The 16934-nt window shown below is 45.7% G+C and overlaps 1 protein-coding gene and 2 long non-coding RNA genes across 7 annotated transcripts; 1 reads left to right on the top strand and 2 right to left on the bottom strand.

The window, feature by feature from the left end:
* Positions 1–7334: 7334 nt before the first annotated feature.
* Positions 7335–8201, bottom strand: LOC121634745. Its single transcript, XR_006009283.1, has 2 exons — positions 8144–8201; positions 7335–8090 (listed from the first exon to the last, which is right to left on the bottom strand). It is a non-coding gene; the product is annotated as an uncharacterized LOC121634745 (long non-coding RNA).
* On the top strand, positions 7465–8909 carry LOC121634746. Its single transcript, XR_006009284.1, has 3 exons — positions 7465–7797; positions 7923–8015; positions 8838–8909. It is a non-coding gene; the product is annotated as an uncharacterized LOC121634746 (long non-coding RNA).
* irf5 (interferon regulatory factor 5) lies at positions 8529–15843 on the bottom strand. 5 transcript variants are annotated; one of them, XR_006009281.1, is made up of 10 exons: positions 15666–15843; positions 14746–14936; positions 14051–14237; positions 11094–11122; positions 10989–11016; positions 10613–10918; positions 10064–10453; positions 9875–9993; positions 8999–9794; positions 8529–8902 (listed from the first exon to the last, which is right to left on the bottom strand). XR_006009281.1 is itself a non-coding variant. In XM_041977646.1 (10 exons), exons 2-10 carry the CDS (start codon positions 14917–14919, stop codon positions 9606–9608), a joined length of 1380 nt encoding a protein of 459 aa, XP_041833580.1. In that variant the 5' UTR covers positions 14920–14936; positions 15666–15843; the 3' UTR covers positions 8889–9605. The 5 variants fall into 5 exon arrangements, 3 of the variants coding, with proteins under 3 accessions (XP_041833580.1, XP_041833578.1, XP_041833579.1); XR_006009282.1 differs by having other exon boundaries at positions 9095–9794; XM_041977646.1 differs by having other exon boundaries at positions 8889–9794; positions 10613–10840; positions 10883–10918.
* Between the last annotated feature and the right edge of the window lie 1091 nt (positions 15844–16934).

Below are 16934 nucleotides of genomic sequence, written 5' to 3'. Positions count from 1 at the left end.
TACTGGTTTCGTGACAGTCCTGGTCGAGAATCAGCCCTGGGTCCGGTCTAGTTTGAGTCCTAGTCTTGGTCCTGAATCAGACCTGGTTCTGGTCTAGTTTGAGTCCTGGTTCTAGTCTAATAGTAGTCCTAATTCTGGTTTAGTATCAGACCTGGTTCCTGTTTAGTTTCAGTCCTGCTTCTAGTCTAGTATCATTCCTTGTTCTGGTTTAGTATGAGTACTGGCACTGGTTTAGTGACAGTCCTGGTTCTGGTCTACTGTCAGCCGAGGGTCTAGTCTAGTATCAGCCCTGGGTCTGGTCTATTTTGAGTCCTAGTCATGGTCCTGTATCAGACCTGGTTCTGGTCTAGTTTGAGTCCTGGTTCTAGTCTATTATTAGTCCTGGATCTGGTGTAGTATGAGTCTTGGTTCTGGTCTAGTGTCAGCCCTGCTTCTGGTCTAGTATCAGCCCAGGGTCTAGTCTAGTATCAGCCCTGGGTCTGGTCTAGTTGGAGTCCTGGTTATGGTCCTGTATCAGTCCTGGTTCTGGTTTAGTATCAGCCCAGGGTCTAGTCTAGTATCAGCCCTGGGTCTGGTCTAGTTGGAGTCCTGGTTATGGTCCTGTATCAGTCCTGGTTCTGGTCTAGTATCAGTACTGGTTCTGGGCTAGTATGAGTCCTGATTCTAGTACTGGTTCTGGTTTAGTTTGAGTCCTGGTTCTAGTCTAATATCAGTCCTGGTTCCGGTCTAGCATCAGTCCTGGTGCTGGCCCTCTATCAGTCCTGGTTCTGGTCTAGATGGAGTGCTGGTTCTAGTCTACTACCAGTCCTGGTTCTGGTCTAGTATGAGTCCTGATTTTGGTCATTCATCAGTCCTGGTTCTGGTCCATTATCAGTCCTGGTTCTGGTCTAGTTTGAGCCCTGGTTCTGGTCTAGTATCAGTACTGGTTCTGGGCTAGTATGAGTTCTGGTTCTAGTCCTGTATCAGTCCAGGTTCTGGTCTAGTTTGAGTCCTGGTTTTAGTCTAATATCAGTCCTGGTTCCGGTCTAGCATCAGTACTGGTGCTGGCCCTGTATCCGTCCTCGTTCCGGTCTAGTTTGAGTCCTGGTTCTGGTCTAGTATCATTCCTATTTCTGGTTTAGTATGAGTACTGGTACTGATTTAGTGACAGTCCTGGTTCTGGTCTAGTATCAGCCCAGGGTCTAGTCTATCAGCCCTGGATCTGGTCTAGTTTGAGTCCTGGTTATGGTCCCATATCAGACCTGATTCTGGTCTAGTTTGAGTCCTGGTTCTACTCTATTATTAGTCCTGGATCTGGTGTAGTATGAGTCTTGGTTCTGCTCTAGTGTCAGTCCTGGTTCGGGTTTAGTATCAGCCTAGGGTCTAGTCTAGTATCAGCCCTGGGTCTGGTCTAGTATCAGCCCTGGGTCTGGTCTAGTTTGAGTCCTGGTTCTGGTCTAGTATCAGTCCTGGTTCCGGTCTAGTTTGAGTCCTGGTCATGGTCCTGTATCAGACCTGGTTCTGGTCTAGTTTGAGTCCTGGTTCTAGTCTATTATTAGTCCTGGATCTGGTGTAGTATGAGTATTGGTTCTGCTCCAGTGTCAGTCCTGGTTCTGGCCTAGTATCAGCCCTGGGTCTGGTCTAGTTGGAGTCCAGTTTATGGTCCATTATCAGTTCTGGTTCTAGTCTACTAGCAGTCCTAATTCTGGCATAGTATCAGTCCTGGTACTGCTCCTGTATCAGTCCTAGTTCTGGTCGAGTATCAGCCCTATATCTGGTTTAGTATTAGTCCTGGTTTTAGTCTAGTATCATTTCTTGTTCTGGTCTAGTTTGAGTCCTGGTTCTACTCTGATATCAGTCCTGGTTCCGGCCTAGTTTCAGTCCTGGTTCTAGTCTAGTATCATTCCTTGTACTGGTTAGGTATGAGTACTGGTACTGGTTGGGTGACAGTCCTGGTTCTGGTCTAGTATCAGCCGAGGGTCTAGTCTAGTATCAGCCCTGGATCTGGTCTAGTTTGAGTCCTGGTCATGGTTCTGTATCAGACCTGGTTCCGGTCTAGTTTGAGTGCTGGTTCTAGTCTATTATTAGTCCTGGATCAGGTGTAGTATGAGTCTTGGTTCCGGTCTAGTGTCAGTCCTGGTTCTGGTCTAGTATCAGCCCAGGGTCTAGTCTAGTATCAGCCCTGGGTCTGGTCTAGTTGGAGTCCTGGGTATGGTCCATTATCAGTCCTGGTTCTAGTCTAATAGCAGTCCTAATTTTGGTATAGTATCAGTCCTGTTTCTGCTCCTGTATCAGCCCTACTTCTGGTCGAGTATCAGCCCTATATGTGGTTTAGTATCAGTCCTGGTTCTGGTCCTGTATCAGTCCTGGTTCCGGTCTACTTTCAGTCCTGGTTCTAGTCTAGTATCATTCCTTGTTCTGGTCTAGTTTGAGTGCTGCTTCGTGTCTAGTATCAGTCCGGGTTCTGGTTTAGTATGAGTACTGGTACTGGTTTAGTGACAGTCCTGGTTCAGGCCTAGTTTCAGACCAGGGTCCAGTCTAGTATCAGCCCTGTGTCTGGTCTAGTTTGAGTCCTGGTTATGGTCCTGTATCAGACCTGGGTCTGGTCTAGTTTGAGTCCTGGTTCTAGTCTACTACCAGTTCTAGTTATGGTCCAGTGTCAGTCCTGGTTCTGGTTCTCTAATAGTCCTGGTTCTGGTCGAGTATCAGCACTGGTTCTGGTTTAGTATCAGTCCTGGTTCTGGTCCTCTGTCCTTTTGGTTCTGGTCCAGTATGAGTCCTGGTTCTGGTCTAATAGTAGTCCTAATTCTGGTTTAGTATCAGTCCTGGTTCTGCTCCTGTATCAGTCCTAGTTCTGGTCGAGTATCAGCCCTATATCTGGTTTAGTATCAGTCCTGGCTCTGGTCCTGTATCAGTCCTGGTTCCGGTCTAGTTTCAGTCCTGGTTCTAGTCTAGTATCATTCCTTGTTCTGGTTTAGTATGAGTACTGGTACTGGTTTCGTGACAGTCCTGGTTCTGGTCTAGTATCAGCCCAGGGTCTAGTCTAGTATCAGCCCTGGGTCTGGTCTAGTTTGAGTCCTAGTCTTGGTCCTGTATCAGACCTGGTTCTGGTCTAGTTTGAGTCCTGGTTCTAGTGTAATAGCAGTCCTAATTCTGGTTTAGTATCAGTCCTGTTTCTGCTCCTGTATCAGTCCTAGTTCTGGTCGAGTATCAGCCCTATATCTGGTTTAGTATCAGTCCTGGTTCTGGTCCTGTATCAGTCCTGGTTCCGGTCTAGTTTCAGTCCTGGTTCTAGTCTAGTATCATTCCTTGTTCTGGTTTAGTATGAGTACTGGTACTGGTTTAGTGACAGTCCTGGTTCTGGTCTAGTATCAGCCCAGGGTCTAGTCTAGTATCAGCCCTGGGTCTGGTCTAGTTTGAGTCCTAGTCATGGTCCTGTATCAGACCTGGTTCTGGTCTAGTTTGAGTCCTGGTTCTAGTCTACTACCAGTCCTGGTTATGGTCTAGTGTCAGTCCTGGTTCTCGTCCTCTAATAGTCCTGGTTCTGGTCGAGTATCAGCGCTGGTTCTGGTTTAGTATCAGTCCTGGTTCTGCTCCTGTATCATTTCTGGTTCTGGTCGAGTATCAGCCCTATATCTGGTTTAGTATCAGTCCTGGTTCTAGTCTAGTATCATTCTTTGTTCTGGTCTAGTTTGAGTGCTGCTTCTTGTCTAGTATCAGTCCTGGTTCTGGTTTAGTATGAGTACTGGTACTGGTTTCGTGACAGTCCTGGTTCTGGTCTAGTATCAGCCCAGGATCTAGTCTAGTATCAGCCCTGGGTCTGGTCGAGTTTGAGGCCTAGTCTTGGTCCTGTATCAGACCTGGTTCTGGTCTAGTTTGAGTCCTGGTTCTAGTCTAATAGTAGTCCTGGATCTGGTGTAGTATGAGTCTTGGTTCTGGTCTAGTATCAGTACTGGTTCTGGGCTAGTATGAGTCCTGGTTCTAGTCCTGTATCAGTCCTGGTTCTGGTCTAGATGGAGTCCTGGTTCTAGTTTACTACCAGTCCTGGTTCTGGTCTAGTATGAGTCCTGATTTTGGTCATTCATCAGCCCAGGGTCTAGTCTAGTATCATCCCTGGGTCTGGTCTAGTTTGAGTCCTGGTTATGGTCCTGTATCAGACCTGGTTCTGGTATAGTTTGAGTCCTGGTTCTAGTCTATTATTAGTCCTGGATCTGGTGTAGTATGAGTCTTGGTTCTGCTCTAGTGTCAGTCCTGGTTCTGGTCTAGTATCAGCCCAGGGTCTAGTCTAGTATCAGCCCTGGTTCTGGTCTAGTTGGAGTCCTGGTTATGGTCCATTATCAGTCCTGGTTCTGGTCTAGTATCAGTACTGGTTCTGGGCTAGTATGAGTTCTGGTTCTAGTCCTGTATCAGTCCAGGTTCTGGTCTAGTTTGAGTCCTGGTTCTAGTCTAATATCAGTCCTGGTTCCGGTCTAGCATCAGTCCTGGTGCTGGCCCTGTATCAGTCCTGGTTCTGGTCTAGATGGAGTCCTGGTTCTAGTCAACTACCAGTCCTGGTTCTGGTCTAGTATGAGTCCTGATTTTGGTCATTCATCCGTCCTGGTTCTGATCTAGTGTCAGTCCTGGTTCTGGTCTAGTATCAGTCCTGGTTCTGGTCCTGTATCAGTCCTGGTTCTGGTGTAATATTAGCCCTGGTTCTAGTCTAGCATCAGCCCTGGTGCTGGCCCTATATCAGTCCTGGTTCTGGTCTAGTTTGAGTCCTGGTTCTAGTCTAGTGTCATCCCTGGTATCAGGTCCTCTATCATTTTGGATCTGGTCTAGTATAAGTCCTGGTTCTAGTCTAATAGCAGTCCTAATCCTGGTTTAGTATCACTCCTGGTTCTGCTCCTGTATCAGTCCTAGTTCTGGTCGAGTATCAGCCCTATATCTGGTTTAGTATCAGTCCTGGTTCTGGTCCTGTATTAGTCCTGGTTCCGGTGTAGTTTCAGTCCTGGTTCTAGTTTAGTATCATTCCTTGTTCTGGTCTAGTTTGAGTGCTGCTTCTTGTCTAGTATCAGTCTCGGTTCTGGTTTAGTATGAGTACTGGTACTGGTTTAGTGACAGTCCTAGTTCTGGCCTAGAATCAGCCCAGGGTCTAGTCTAGTATCATCCCTGGGTCTGGTCTAGTTTGAGTCCTGGTTCTGGTCGAGTATTAGCCCTGGGTCAGGTCTAGTTGGGTTCTGGTTATGGTCCTGTATCAGACCTGGTTCTGGTCTAGTTTGAGTCCTGGTTCTAATCTACTTCCAGTCCTAGTTATGGTCTAGTGTCAGTCTTGGTTCTGGCCTTCTAATAGTCCTGGTTCTGGTCGAGTATCAGCCCTGGTTCTGGTGAAATATCAGTCCTGGTTCTGGTCTTGTATCAGTCCTGGTTCCGGTCTAGTTTCAGTCCTGGTTCTAGTCTAGTATCATTCCTTGTGGTGGTTTAGTATGAGTACTGGTACTGGTTTCGTGACAGTCCTAGTTCTGGTCCTGTATCAGCCCAGGATCTAGTCTAGTATCAGCCCTGGATCTGGTCTAGTTTGAGTCCTAGTCTTGGTCCTGTATCAGACCTGGTTCTGGTCTAGTTTGAGTCCTGGTTCTAGTGTAATAGCAGTCCTAATTCTTGTTTAGTATCAGTCCTGGTTCTGCTCCTGTATCAGTCCTAGTTCTGGTCGAGTATCAGCCCTATATCTGGTTTAATATCAGTCCTGGTTCCGGTCTAGTTTCAGTCCTGGTTCTAGTCTAGTATCATTCCTTGTTCTGGTTTAGTATGAGTCCTGGTTGTGGTCTAGTATCAGCCCAGGGTCTAGTCTAGTATCAGCCCTGGGTCTGGTCTAGTTTGAGTCCTGGTTCTGGTCCAGTATGAGTCCTGGTTCTGGTCTGGCGTCAGTCCTGGTTCTGGTCCAGTATGAGTCCTGGTTCTAGTCTAGTGTCACTACTGGTTGTGGTCTAGTATCACTCCTGGTTCTGGTCGTGTATGAGTAGTGTTTCTGGTTTAGTGTCACCCCTGGTTCTAGTCTAGCATCAGTCCTGGTGCTGGCCCTGTATCAGACCTAGTTCTGGTCTAGTTTAAGTCCTGGTTCTAGTCTAGTATTATTCCTGGTTCTGGTCTAGTATGAGTCCTGATTTTGGTCTTGTATCAGTCCTAGTTCTGGTGTAGTTTGAGCCCTGGTTCTGGTCCTGTATCAGTCCTGGTTCTGGTCTAGTATGAGTCCTGGTTCTGGTCTAGTATGAGTCCTGGTTCTGGTCTAGTATCATTCCTGGTTATGGACTTCCTAAAAAGAGCATTAAACATCTGCAGCCCATCCAAATTGTTGCTGCTGGAGTTTTAACAAGAACTAAGAGATCTGAACACATCACACCAGTTTAATATATTTACACTGGTTTCCAGCTTATACTGGTTTCCAGTCAGTCACAGATTTTAAAACCCTTCTGATTGTTTACATCCCAGAATGGTTTAGGCCCAGAATACATCTGTGATATGTTCAGAGAATATAAACCTAGCAAAGCACTTAGATCCAAAGACTCTGGTCAACAAGTCCAGACCAGGGTCCAGACCAGAGTCCAGACTAAACATGGAGAAGCAACATTTAGCTGTTATGCTGCAAACAAGTGGAACAAACTGGAGATGAAACTTTCAACAAATGTAGACATTTTTAAATCCTGGTTCAAACATTTTTCTCATGCGCCTATGCATGAAATCTGCACGCTAACTTTTCATTTATCATGCTTTTAATAATTTTAATTTCATTTCTGATTTTATTGTTTTCTTTGCTATTTGTTACTGACTTTTACTACTTTTTAACGCTTTCTTTGCACCATCTGTAATAATTTTAATGTTTTATATAAAGCATTTTGAATTGTCCATTAAATGTAATAAAATAATCTGCCTTGCCATAAGCAGCTGGATGTGTTGTTCTGCCGTGAACCAGTCCTGAATCAAAACTATACCAGTCTGGGAGCCGGAATCATCCCAGTCCTGGAACCAGAACTATCTCAATCCGGGTGCCAGAACCATCCCAGTCCAGGAACCAGAACTATATCAGTCCAGTGCTGGAACCGTCCCAGTCCAGATTTTTCAGTAATGTGACACCAGGTGAGGACTATGAACAGGTGATGTCATCACTGCTGCATGTGCTGAGCTTACCCTGCTGGGAGTTCTGGTCAAACATGTGATACTCGGACCTCAGCCAGGAACCTGATCCTAGTCATGAACCCACAGGAACTGCCTCCACACAGACACCAGATTCTACAAAAACTTCTACATCAAAGACTCATTCATTAATCTAACAGAAAACAATACGACACAAGATTTCTGGTTCAGTTATGATAAATAGAAAATAGAAAAAAACGTTTTTTTGGTTTTATTTAGGTTTTAATCAGTGTCGATGTGATTACATCATCATTGTTAGTAAACAAACAGGAAGGTCATGTAAACAAACAGCTGGTCTAAGAAAATACTGCAGCGGCATTTATTAAAATTACACATGATGTCACTCAATGAAACAGTAATGTTATTGATCATGTTGGACCTTTAGAACATGTTTTCAGTTGGAGGATTACAGGAAGTGATCGGAGCAACAGGTGAGTAATGTCCAGAACTTTTCCTCCCGTGTTAAAGACATGTTGAAGACATGTTGAAGATCTGTTGGAGATGTGTTGGAGACGTGCTGCAGATGTGGAGACAGTTGAAGACGTGTTGGAGACGTGCTGGAGAAGTGTTGAAGATGTGTTGGAGACGTGTTGGAGACGTGTTGAAGCTGTGTTGGAGACGTGTTGAAGACATGTTGGTGACATGTTGAAGGTGTGGAGACATGCTGAAGAAATGTTAATGGCGTGTTAAAGACGTGTTGCAGATGTGGAGACATGTTAAAGACGTGCTGTAGACGTGTTGAAGACGTGTTGGAGATGTGCTGGAGAATGTTGAAGATGTGTTGAAGACGTGTTGGAGACGTATCGCAGATGTGGAGACGTGTTGAAGACGTGCTGGAGACGTGTTGCAGATGTGGAGACATGTTAAAGGTGTGTTGGAGACATGTTGAAGGTGTGGAGACGTGCTGGAGAAGTGCTGAAGACATGTTAAAGATGTGTTGGAGACTTGTTGGAGATGTGTTGGTGGCGTGTTGCAGATGTGGAGACATGTTAAAGACGTGTTGGAGACGTGTTAAAGATGTGTTGGACACGTGTTAAAGATGTGTTGGAGAAGTGTTGGAGATGTGTTGGAGACGTGTTGGAGGCGTGTTGCAGATGTGGAGACATGTTAAAGACGTGTTGGAGACGTGTTAAAGATGTGTTGGACACGTGTTAAAGATGTGTTGGAGACGTGTTGGAGATGTGTTGGAGACGTGTTGCAGATCTGGAGACATGTTAAAGACGTGTTGGAGACGTGTTAAAGATGTGTTGGAGACGTGTTAAAGATGTGTTGAAGACATGTTAAAGATGTGTTGAAGACATGTTAATGATGTGTTAAAGACGTGTTGGAGATGTGCTGGAGAATGTTGAAGATGTGTTGAAGACGTGTTGAAGACGTATCGCAGATGTGGAGACGTGTTGAAGACTCGCTGGAGACGTGTTGCAGATGTGGAGACATGTTAAAGTTGTGTTGGAGACGTGTTGGAGATGTGTTGGTGGCGTGTTGGAGATGTGTTGGAGACGTGTTGCAGATCTGGAGACATGTTAAAGACGTGTTGGAGACGTGTTAAAGATGTGTTGGAGACGTGTTAAAGATGTGTTGGAGACGTGTTGCAGATGTGGAGACGTGTTGAAGACGTGTTGGAGACATGTTGAAGATGTGTTGGAGACGTGTTGAAGACGTGTTGGAGACGTGTTAAAGACATGTTGAAGACATGTTTAAGACGTGTTGGAAACGTGTTGCAGATGTGAAGACATGTTGAAGACGTGTTGGAGACCTGTTGGAGAAGCATTAAAGACATGTTGAAGACGTGTTGCAGATGTGAAGACGTATTGAAGAAGTGTTGGAGACCTGTTGGAGAAGCATTAAAGACATGTTGAAGACATGTTGCAGATGTGGAGAAGTGTTAAAAACATGTTGAATGCATGTTGAAGATGCATTGGAGAAGTGTTAAAGATGTGTTGGAGACGTGTTGGAGGTGTGGAGAAGTGTTGAAGACGTGTTAGAGACATGCTGGAGATGTGTTGCAGATGTGGAGACATGTTGAAGACATGCTGGAGAAGAGTGGCAGACATGTTGGAGACATGTTAAAGACGTGTTGGTGACGTGTTGGTGATGTGTTGGAGACGTGGTGGAGACGTGTTAGAGACGTATTGGTGACGTGTTGAAGGTGTGTTGGAGACGTACTGCAGATGTGGAGACATGTTGAAGACATGCTGGAGAAGAGTGGCAGACATGTTGGAGACATGTTAAAGATGTGTTGGTGACGTGTTGGTGATGTGTTGGAGACGTGGTGGAGACGTGTTAAAGACGTGTTGGAGACGTGGTGGAGACGGGATAAGTAGGCAAATAAAACTTAACTCTAGTTGTTCTAATGTTTTCTGATCACTCAGGTTCTGTTGATCCAGGTTCATTCTGCAGCACAGGGTTGGTCCTGGTTTCGGTCCTGATCCTGTTCTGGGTCTCTGTGAGAATCCTGCTCATGGTACTGGGGAGGCCCAGGGACCCTGGATGTGCTGGTTCTGGAGGAGCCTCTGCAGCTCTTTAAACTGCTCCACCGTCTGGTCCTTGACATCTGGGTTGGAGATCTGCAGCCGGATGCTGTCGGTGGACCAGTTCAGTTCTCCAGAGAACATCTCCGTCAGAATCCGGGCCACCACAGGAACAACCTGGAACCAGCACCAAAACCCGCTGTAAACGACTACAACCAATTGAAAATGGAGAGAACGTTGTTGATGTGATGGCAGACCTGGACCATGATGAGTTTCTTCTCTTTGGATTTCCTGTCGGGCCAATCTTCTCCGAAGCAGAAGTAGACCTCGAAGGGGGGTGGGTTCTGGACTTCACCTTTCTGGAACTGGATCAGTCCTGCAGACAGGAAAACTGGATTATAAAGCCCACACAGATGACACCAGACACACATCTGGCGGAAACGGACCTTCCAGGAAGTTGTTAAGGCTGAACACTTTGATCTTTCTCTCTCTCTCCATTGGGTTGGGCAGTCCTTGTTCGGGCATTCCAGGTCCGGACCAGAACACCTTACACTGACACAGCCGGACAGCGTAGATGTCCTGCTCTACAATCTCTAGTATCAGGCCTCGATCCATCACGTCCAGCAGGGCCTCTGTGTAGAACCTCTGCTTCTGGTTTTGGATCTCAGATGAGCCTGGAAACCGGACCTGTTGCAGACTGACAGGCCCGAAAAGGTCCACCTGCTCCGGGGTCGGTTCCAGGTGCCCGTAGTACAGCCGGCAGCCCTGAGGGTTACTGACTGTTAGCGAGCCCACGGTCCGGCCCCGGTACTGAAACTTCAGGTCCAGATCTGTTACTATAGCAACAACAGAGAGAAGACCAGGACAACATGAAACCACAGAAAATAAAAAAGAGACCCCACGATCAGAACCAACCAATCACTGAATAGAACCAGGTGTTTTAGTTCCTTCTTGCCAATCATGTGAAACTGTCAGAGGTCAAATGTCAGACTCACATGGGACGCTGCTCAGCAGGTCGTATTTGCAGGCTTGGTGGTTCTGATGGTCACCCTGGTTTTGGACTGCCCCTGTGCTGCTGGTCTCCATCGGGTCCAGTACTGGGTGAGCAGAGGCAGCTGTGGAGGACAGCGAGTCAAGGTCCTTGAGTCTGTTTGGGACGAAGTTTCCCTGATCCCCCACCTGAAACCGGGGGTCAGAGGTCATGGGGAGCAGCGACATCGGGATCACATGAGGGGGTTCGAACGTCCGGCTGGAGGACAGACTGAAGGTAGGGAAGGAGGGCGGGTCGCTGGTCCGTGGGTCTGAAGAGACATGACATCATCAATAGCTCCAGCGTTGCCATGGAAACACTGATGGAGAGAGGGTACTTACTGATGGTGAGGTCCATCAGGTTTGGCATCTGAAAGGTGAATAATGATGAAGTGAGTCAGCTGATCAATAAGCAACAACATGTTTGTTTTCATCACTCTTCCTCACCTCATCATCATCATCATCGCCAACACCATCTGAAACAAACAAGAGTCCAGAATCAGGAACACCTTCGATCTCAGTGGCAAACAGTTAAATTTGTCTCAGATCTGGACCAGACCAGAACCTGCACCTGGATCGGACCTGGATCTGGACTGGATCAGATGTAGACTGGAACTGGATTAGGCCTGGATCCTCATTTATAAACGGTTCTTTACAGATCAGTGGGTATTTAGTACGCGAGAACTTTTTATCTATAAAGTGCTAAATCTGCTGAGAAATGATCTTATAGACCCAAACAGCTGTTAGATAACCCTAAACCCAGACCTGGACCTACATCTGGAACGGGCCTGGACCAGGATGGTGGGAATGATGGTGTAAGTCTCCTTCTGTGGGAGTATTTCCCTCTTTAATCAAGAGTGTAATTGTCTGATTTCTTGTTTTCACACTCAAATATCACATTTCTCTCTCTAAACTCTGCTCTTAACTTCTGGCTCTCAAATAATGGTTCTTCCTTTCAAAACTCTGCTCCTTTTCTCAAGTTTAGGGTTGCAGGTTGCAAATCTCCTGCTCCAGCCTGGTCTCTTTCCCCTCACACTCAGACACATCCTCTGCTCTCAGAACTTCTGCTCTTGGACATATTTTACCTCTCTTGGTTTGCTGAATGAGCTGTTTGTCAAACCTCCTCCAGCCAAAAGAATCCTAGATACAGTGTGTGCAGAATTATTAGGCAAATGAGTATTTTGATCACATCATCCTCTTTATGCATGTTGTTCTACTCCAACCGGTACAGGCTTGAAAGCCTACTACCAATTAAGCATATCAGGTGATGTGCATCTCTGTAATGAGAAGGGGTGTGGTCTAATGACATCAACACCCTATATCAGGTGTGCATAATTATTAGGCAACTTGCATTCCTTTGGCAAAATGGGTCAGAAGAGACATTTGACGGACTCTGAAAAGTCAAAAATAGTGAGATGTCTTGCAGAGGGATGCAGCACTCTTAAAATTGCCAAGCTTTTGAGGCGTGATCATCGAACAATCAAGCGTTTCATTCAAAATAGTCAACAGGGTTGCAAGAAGCGTGTTGAAATAACAAGGCGCAAAATAACTGCCCATGAACTGAGGAAAATCAAGCGTGAAGCTGCCAAGATGCCATTGGCCACCAGTTTTGCCATATTTCAGAGCTGCAACATCACTGGAGTGCCAAGAAGCACAAGGTGTGCAATACTCAGGGACATGGCCAAGGTAAGGAAGGCTGAAAAACAACCACCACTGAACAAGACACACAAGATAAAACGTCAAGACTGGGCCAAGAAATATCATAAGACTGATTTTTCTAAGGTTTTATGGACTGATGAAATGAGAGTGAGTCTTGATGGGCCAGATGGATGGGCCCGTGGCTGGATTAGTACAGGGCAGAGAGCTCCACTCCGACTCAGACGCCAGCAAGGTGGAGATGGGATACTGGTATGGGCTGGTATCATCAAAGATGAGCTTGTGGGACCTTTTCGGGTTGAGGATGGAGTCAAGCTCAACTCCCAGTCCTACTGCCAGTTTCTGGAAGACACCTTCTTCAAGCAGTGGTACAGCAAGAAGTCAGCATCGTTCAAGAAAAACATGATTTTCATGCAGGACAATGCTCCATCACACGCATCCAAGTACTGCGTGGCTGGCCAGAAAAGGTCTAAAAGAAGAAAAAATAATGACATGGTCTCCTTGTTCACCTGATCTTTACCCCATAGAGAACCTGTGGTCCCTCATCAAATGTGAGATCTACAGGGAGGGAAAACAGTACACCTCTCTGAACAGTGTCTGGGAGGCTGTGGTTGCTGCTGCACGCAACGTTGATTGTGAACAGATCAAGACACTGACAGAATCTATGGATGGCAGGCTTTTGAGTGTCCTCGCAAAGAAAGGTGGTTATATTGGTCACTGATTTGTTTTTGTTTTGTTTTTGAATGCCAGAAATGTAAATTTGTAAATTTTGAGTTGTTATATTGGTTTCCCTGGTGAAAATAAAAAAGTGAAATGGGTATATATTTGGTTTTTGTTAGGTTGCCTAATAATTATGCACAGTAATAGTCACCTGCACACACAGACATCCTCCTAGGATACTAAAACAAAAAAAAGCCCCACTCCAACTTCCAAAAATATTCAGCTTTGATATTTATGAGTCTTTTGTGTTCATTGCGAACATAGTTGTTGTTCTATAATGAAATTAATCCTCAGAAATACAACTTGTATTTTTCAATAATTCTGCACACCCTGTAAATGCTGATCCAGCTATTTTAGTTGAATACATGGCATACAGAATGTTTGTATAGGTAGAGTATGAGTACTTTTACTGTGAGTTGGCAAGTCAGTGTTTTTCTGTATTTGAAAAAAAAAACCACATGCATATATCAAAAGAAAAGCATAGTAAAACAAGCGCACCCTGAGGAAGACGGGGACGATTTGCTCGGTCAGCATTTATCTAGTATTTTATTGGCTGGAGGATGTTTGACAGACAAGCTTGTGCGAAGGATATGAACCCCTGCAGGATTTTTTAATGCAGGATTTGCTTCCAGAGGATTTTTAAATGTTAGTTCGTAAAAGCTTCACATCTGTTTTTACTCCGAGTGAACTAAACAGTTGTTCTGGCTTCCTTCCTCTTCATCACACCACTCTGAGGAGTGATGAAGAGGAAGTCTACTTCTTTGAATGCAAATGACCATGAAGAGGTGGGACCAGGTGATGCATCAGCTGATTACTGACTAACCTGCTGGATAATAAACAGACTGCGTCTAACTTACACTATTTCACTGGTAGGAGGGACGGCTGATACATGAGGGGCTGGACTGGACCTGGACTGGACTTAGACCCAACCTGGACTGGGTCCGGACCGGATCCAGGCTGGATCTAGACTGGGCATAGACTGGGCTTGGACAGGACCTGGACCGGGCCTGGATGGGAACTGGTCTTACCTGTGATCCCGGGCTGCTCGCAGACCTCATAGATCTTGTAGGGCTGGACTGGGTTCTCTTTGGTTCCGTCGTACTTTAGCTGGAACTCGCGGCTCTTGTTCAAGGCACAGCGAAGGTTAGCCTTCCACTTGGCTGGGTCGGGCTCATCCACGCCCTCCTGGTACTTTCCCGTCTCCATGGCCCACGCCTGCGAGTCAAAGAGCAGGGAAAAAAAATGGAGGAAAACCGGACCGGGTTCCAGAACCAAAGGGGAAAGGGTAAACCTGATTCGTGATTCTGGTTCTGGTTTCAGGACTGGTTCAAGCTGTGTGAAACTGGTTCTTTAAACCAACAAGAACCACTCCAAATGTTCTGTTCTGGTGTCTGTAAATATGTGACCACACTGAACGGGTCCTGCTACTTTGACCCGGGTCCTGCGTTCAGACCTACTGGGTTAACTTTCAGTCAGTGGAAAACAGAGGAAGTAGAAAGAGGAAGTGACATCATCATCAGCGCTTCTTAAAGTGAGAAATGAAACTGTTCTGGGAGGTTTCGGACCTGCAGGAGGAAGTGGAGCACAATCGTCTGGGTTCAGAATTTCTTTCACATCTGATCTAGTTTTGTTTACATCCAGAGGGTTCTGACCCGATCCGAAAGGCTTACAGACAGAACCAGATATACCATACAGACCAAAACAGAACCAAGGAGAACCAAACCTTAAAGATGGTGTTCTCCTCTTCTGGTACTGGCATGTGTCGCGTGGCATGTTTCCACGGGATCTGGAAGAGGCGCTGGTCCGGACCGAGCCACTGCAGACCCGGATACCTGCCGCTGTTCACCTGAGCCAGCAACCAGGGCTTCAGACGGATCCTCCGGGGCTGGAGACTCATGATGCTGAGACCCGGATCTGTGGTGGACATAAAGTTTATTTATAAAGCCCTTTTCACAGACAAAAATCACACAGTGCCTTACATAACATGGCTGCAATCCAACAAACCATCATTTATAAAATAAATAACTAACAGCTTGGTTTCCTTTTTCTCTCACCACATGGGGAGGGACAGGGGCAGGTCATTCCAGAGTCTGGGGGCTACAGCCTGGAAACCAGGTCTCCCTGGGTTCTAAAGCAGGTCTTTGGCACCTTCAGGGGGATCTGGCCTGAAGACTGAAGGGTGCACCACAAGAACCAACCTAGAACTGTTTTGAACATCTGAACCTCAGAGGTGCAGAAAATTACAAGAACTGGTTCTAACAAGGTTCGAAAACTAAATTGGGTTTGAACTGGCTCTGTCATCAGACCAGCAGTACCAGCACCTGGTCCACTATGCGGTTCTGGTTTAATAGAACCAGGTCTAAAGAACTGCTTGAACCATCAATCCAAATAAATCTGCTGATCAATGCGGTTCTGGTTCTGTAACCTGGTTCCTCCTGGTCTGGGTTAAACTGGTCAGTTAACTAATTGGTTAACGCCGCTCTGTGTTCTTCCGTTTCTTCTCCCCCCCCAGTCTCGGTCTCGGTCTGACCAATGATCCGGTCTGATAGATCTTCTCGTTCTCGCCGAATCTTGAAACAGTTCACGCACACGAGCTTAGCACTGGGCGTTTGTGTGCGGATTTTACTCTAACGATGGACTCACCTGTTTGGGTCCTGGCTCTGATCCCGGTTCTGGTTCCACGCGCCGTGGAACTAAAACAGCCTCGTGTTCAGTTTGTTGTTGCTCGGGTCACGGTGACGTTAGAAAACAAACAAATAAACAAACAAGCGCGAACCAGAAGGAGCGAAAGAAAACTCGAGATGTTTGTCGGTCCCGATGACGTCACAGAGCCAGAGTGACAACTTCCTGTTAAGAAAATAAGGGCCCGAGTCTGAATTGATTAAAATTAGTTTAAAATTCATTTTAAAAGAAAAATAAAACGATTAAGTGTGAAAAAGTTTCAGAAATTACATTTAATGTTCTAATAAATCAAAGTTTGTTCATTCTACTGTTTATTTTTAAGTGTTTTTTTCAGGAAGTTTTGTTGTGAAAGTTGCCACTTTCGGTCTGTGAGTCTGACTTTTTAAAGAGAAACTCAGTTTGAATGACTTTTATTTATCTATTTAATAATTTATTTTAAAACAGTTAATTAAAACATATAAATAATTGTCTGGGGGTGTAGCAGGACAGCAGGGACGTATCCCCACCAAGAAAGTCCTGAGTTAGTTGCCCCAACCATTTTCTGTCACACAAACAGCTGAGAGACAGGGGTATTCCATGAAGCTGGATGAAGGGAAAGCCGGGCTTATCTTGATAAGTCTGGTCCATTTAAGCCAGAGTTCTGTTCCATCAACGTGGCTTATTTGAATGCCACTGAGTAACCATGGTAACTGATGCACCAGAACTAGCCTGTTGGGGGGCAAGCTAAGGTTCAAGCTTAGCTTAACTGTGTCTCAAAGGTCTGATACAGACTCCCTAAAGAAAGTTCCACCTGGTAGAATGCTGCGCTGGCACCCTCATTCTGGTATAAAATAAGAAACACCTGTTACCACATCACTACTTTGTCTGGAATAAACAATAAATCTGTCAGCGCCAGTTTAACTAAAGAAACATACACATACTGAATATGAAATTAAATTAAACGAACATGGTATTCATTAAAACTAAGTAATACATTAAACCCCTTCCCAGTTTCAGGAACCCCGACCTCCACTGCCTCTGGTTGGCTAACAATAAAACTGGGATCAGCTGAGCCCCGACCACATAGGCCGAGGTTATTTAAAGAGAGAGATAAAGAAAGAGAAAGCTGATCTAAAGAGATGGATGGAGAAAGATATAGATAGATAGAGAAAGGGTTCTTTTTTGGTTCCCATGGCTTGGCCTTTTATTAATGGTGCACGCTTAATTTAAAGTTCATTCAGGCCACCAGCC

This window comes from Melanotaenia boesemani, chromosome 23 (assembly GCF_017639745.1).
Source record: "Melanotaenia boesemani isolate fMelBoe1 chromosome 23, fMelBoe1.pri, whole genome shotgun sequence".
Taxonomy (NCBI): domain Eukaryota; kingdom Metazoa; phylum Chordata; class Actinopteri; order Atheriniformes; family Melanotaeniidae; genus Melanotaenia; species Melanotaenia boesemani.
This window is presented reverse-complemented; position numbering and strand designations above follow the sequence as displayed.

Excerpts from the sequence above, each read along its gene's own strand:
- irf5 (XM_041977644.1), bottom strand. The coding sequence starts at position 14,919 with ATGAGTCTCCAGCCCCGGAGGATCCGTCTGAAGCCCTGGTTGCTGGCT. Across the intron at positions 11,017-11,093 it reads GCGATGATGATGATGATGAG|ATGCCAAACCTGATGGACCT; the intron begins GTGAGGAAGAGT and ends TTCACCTTTCAG. Across the intron at positions 10,454-10,612 it reads CCTGCTGAGCAGCGTCCCAT|TAACAGATCTGGACCTGAAG; the intron begins GTGAGTCTGACA and ends TTGTTGCTATAG.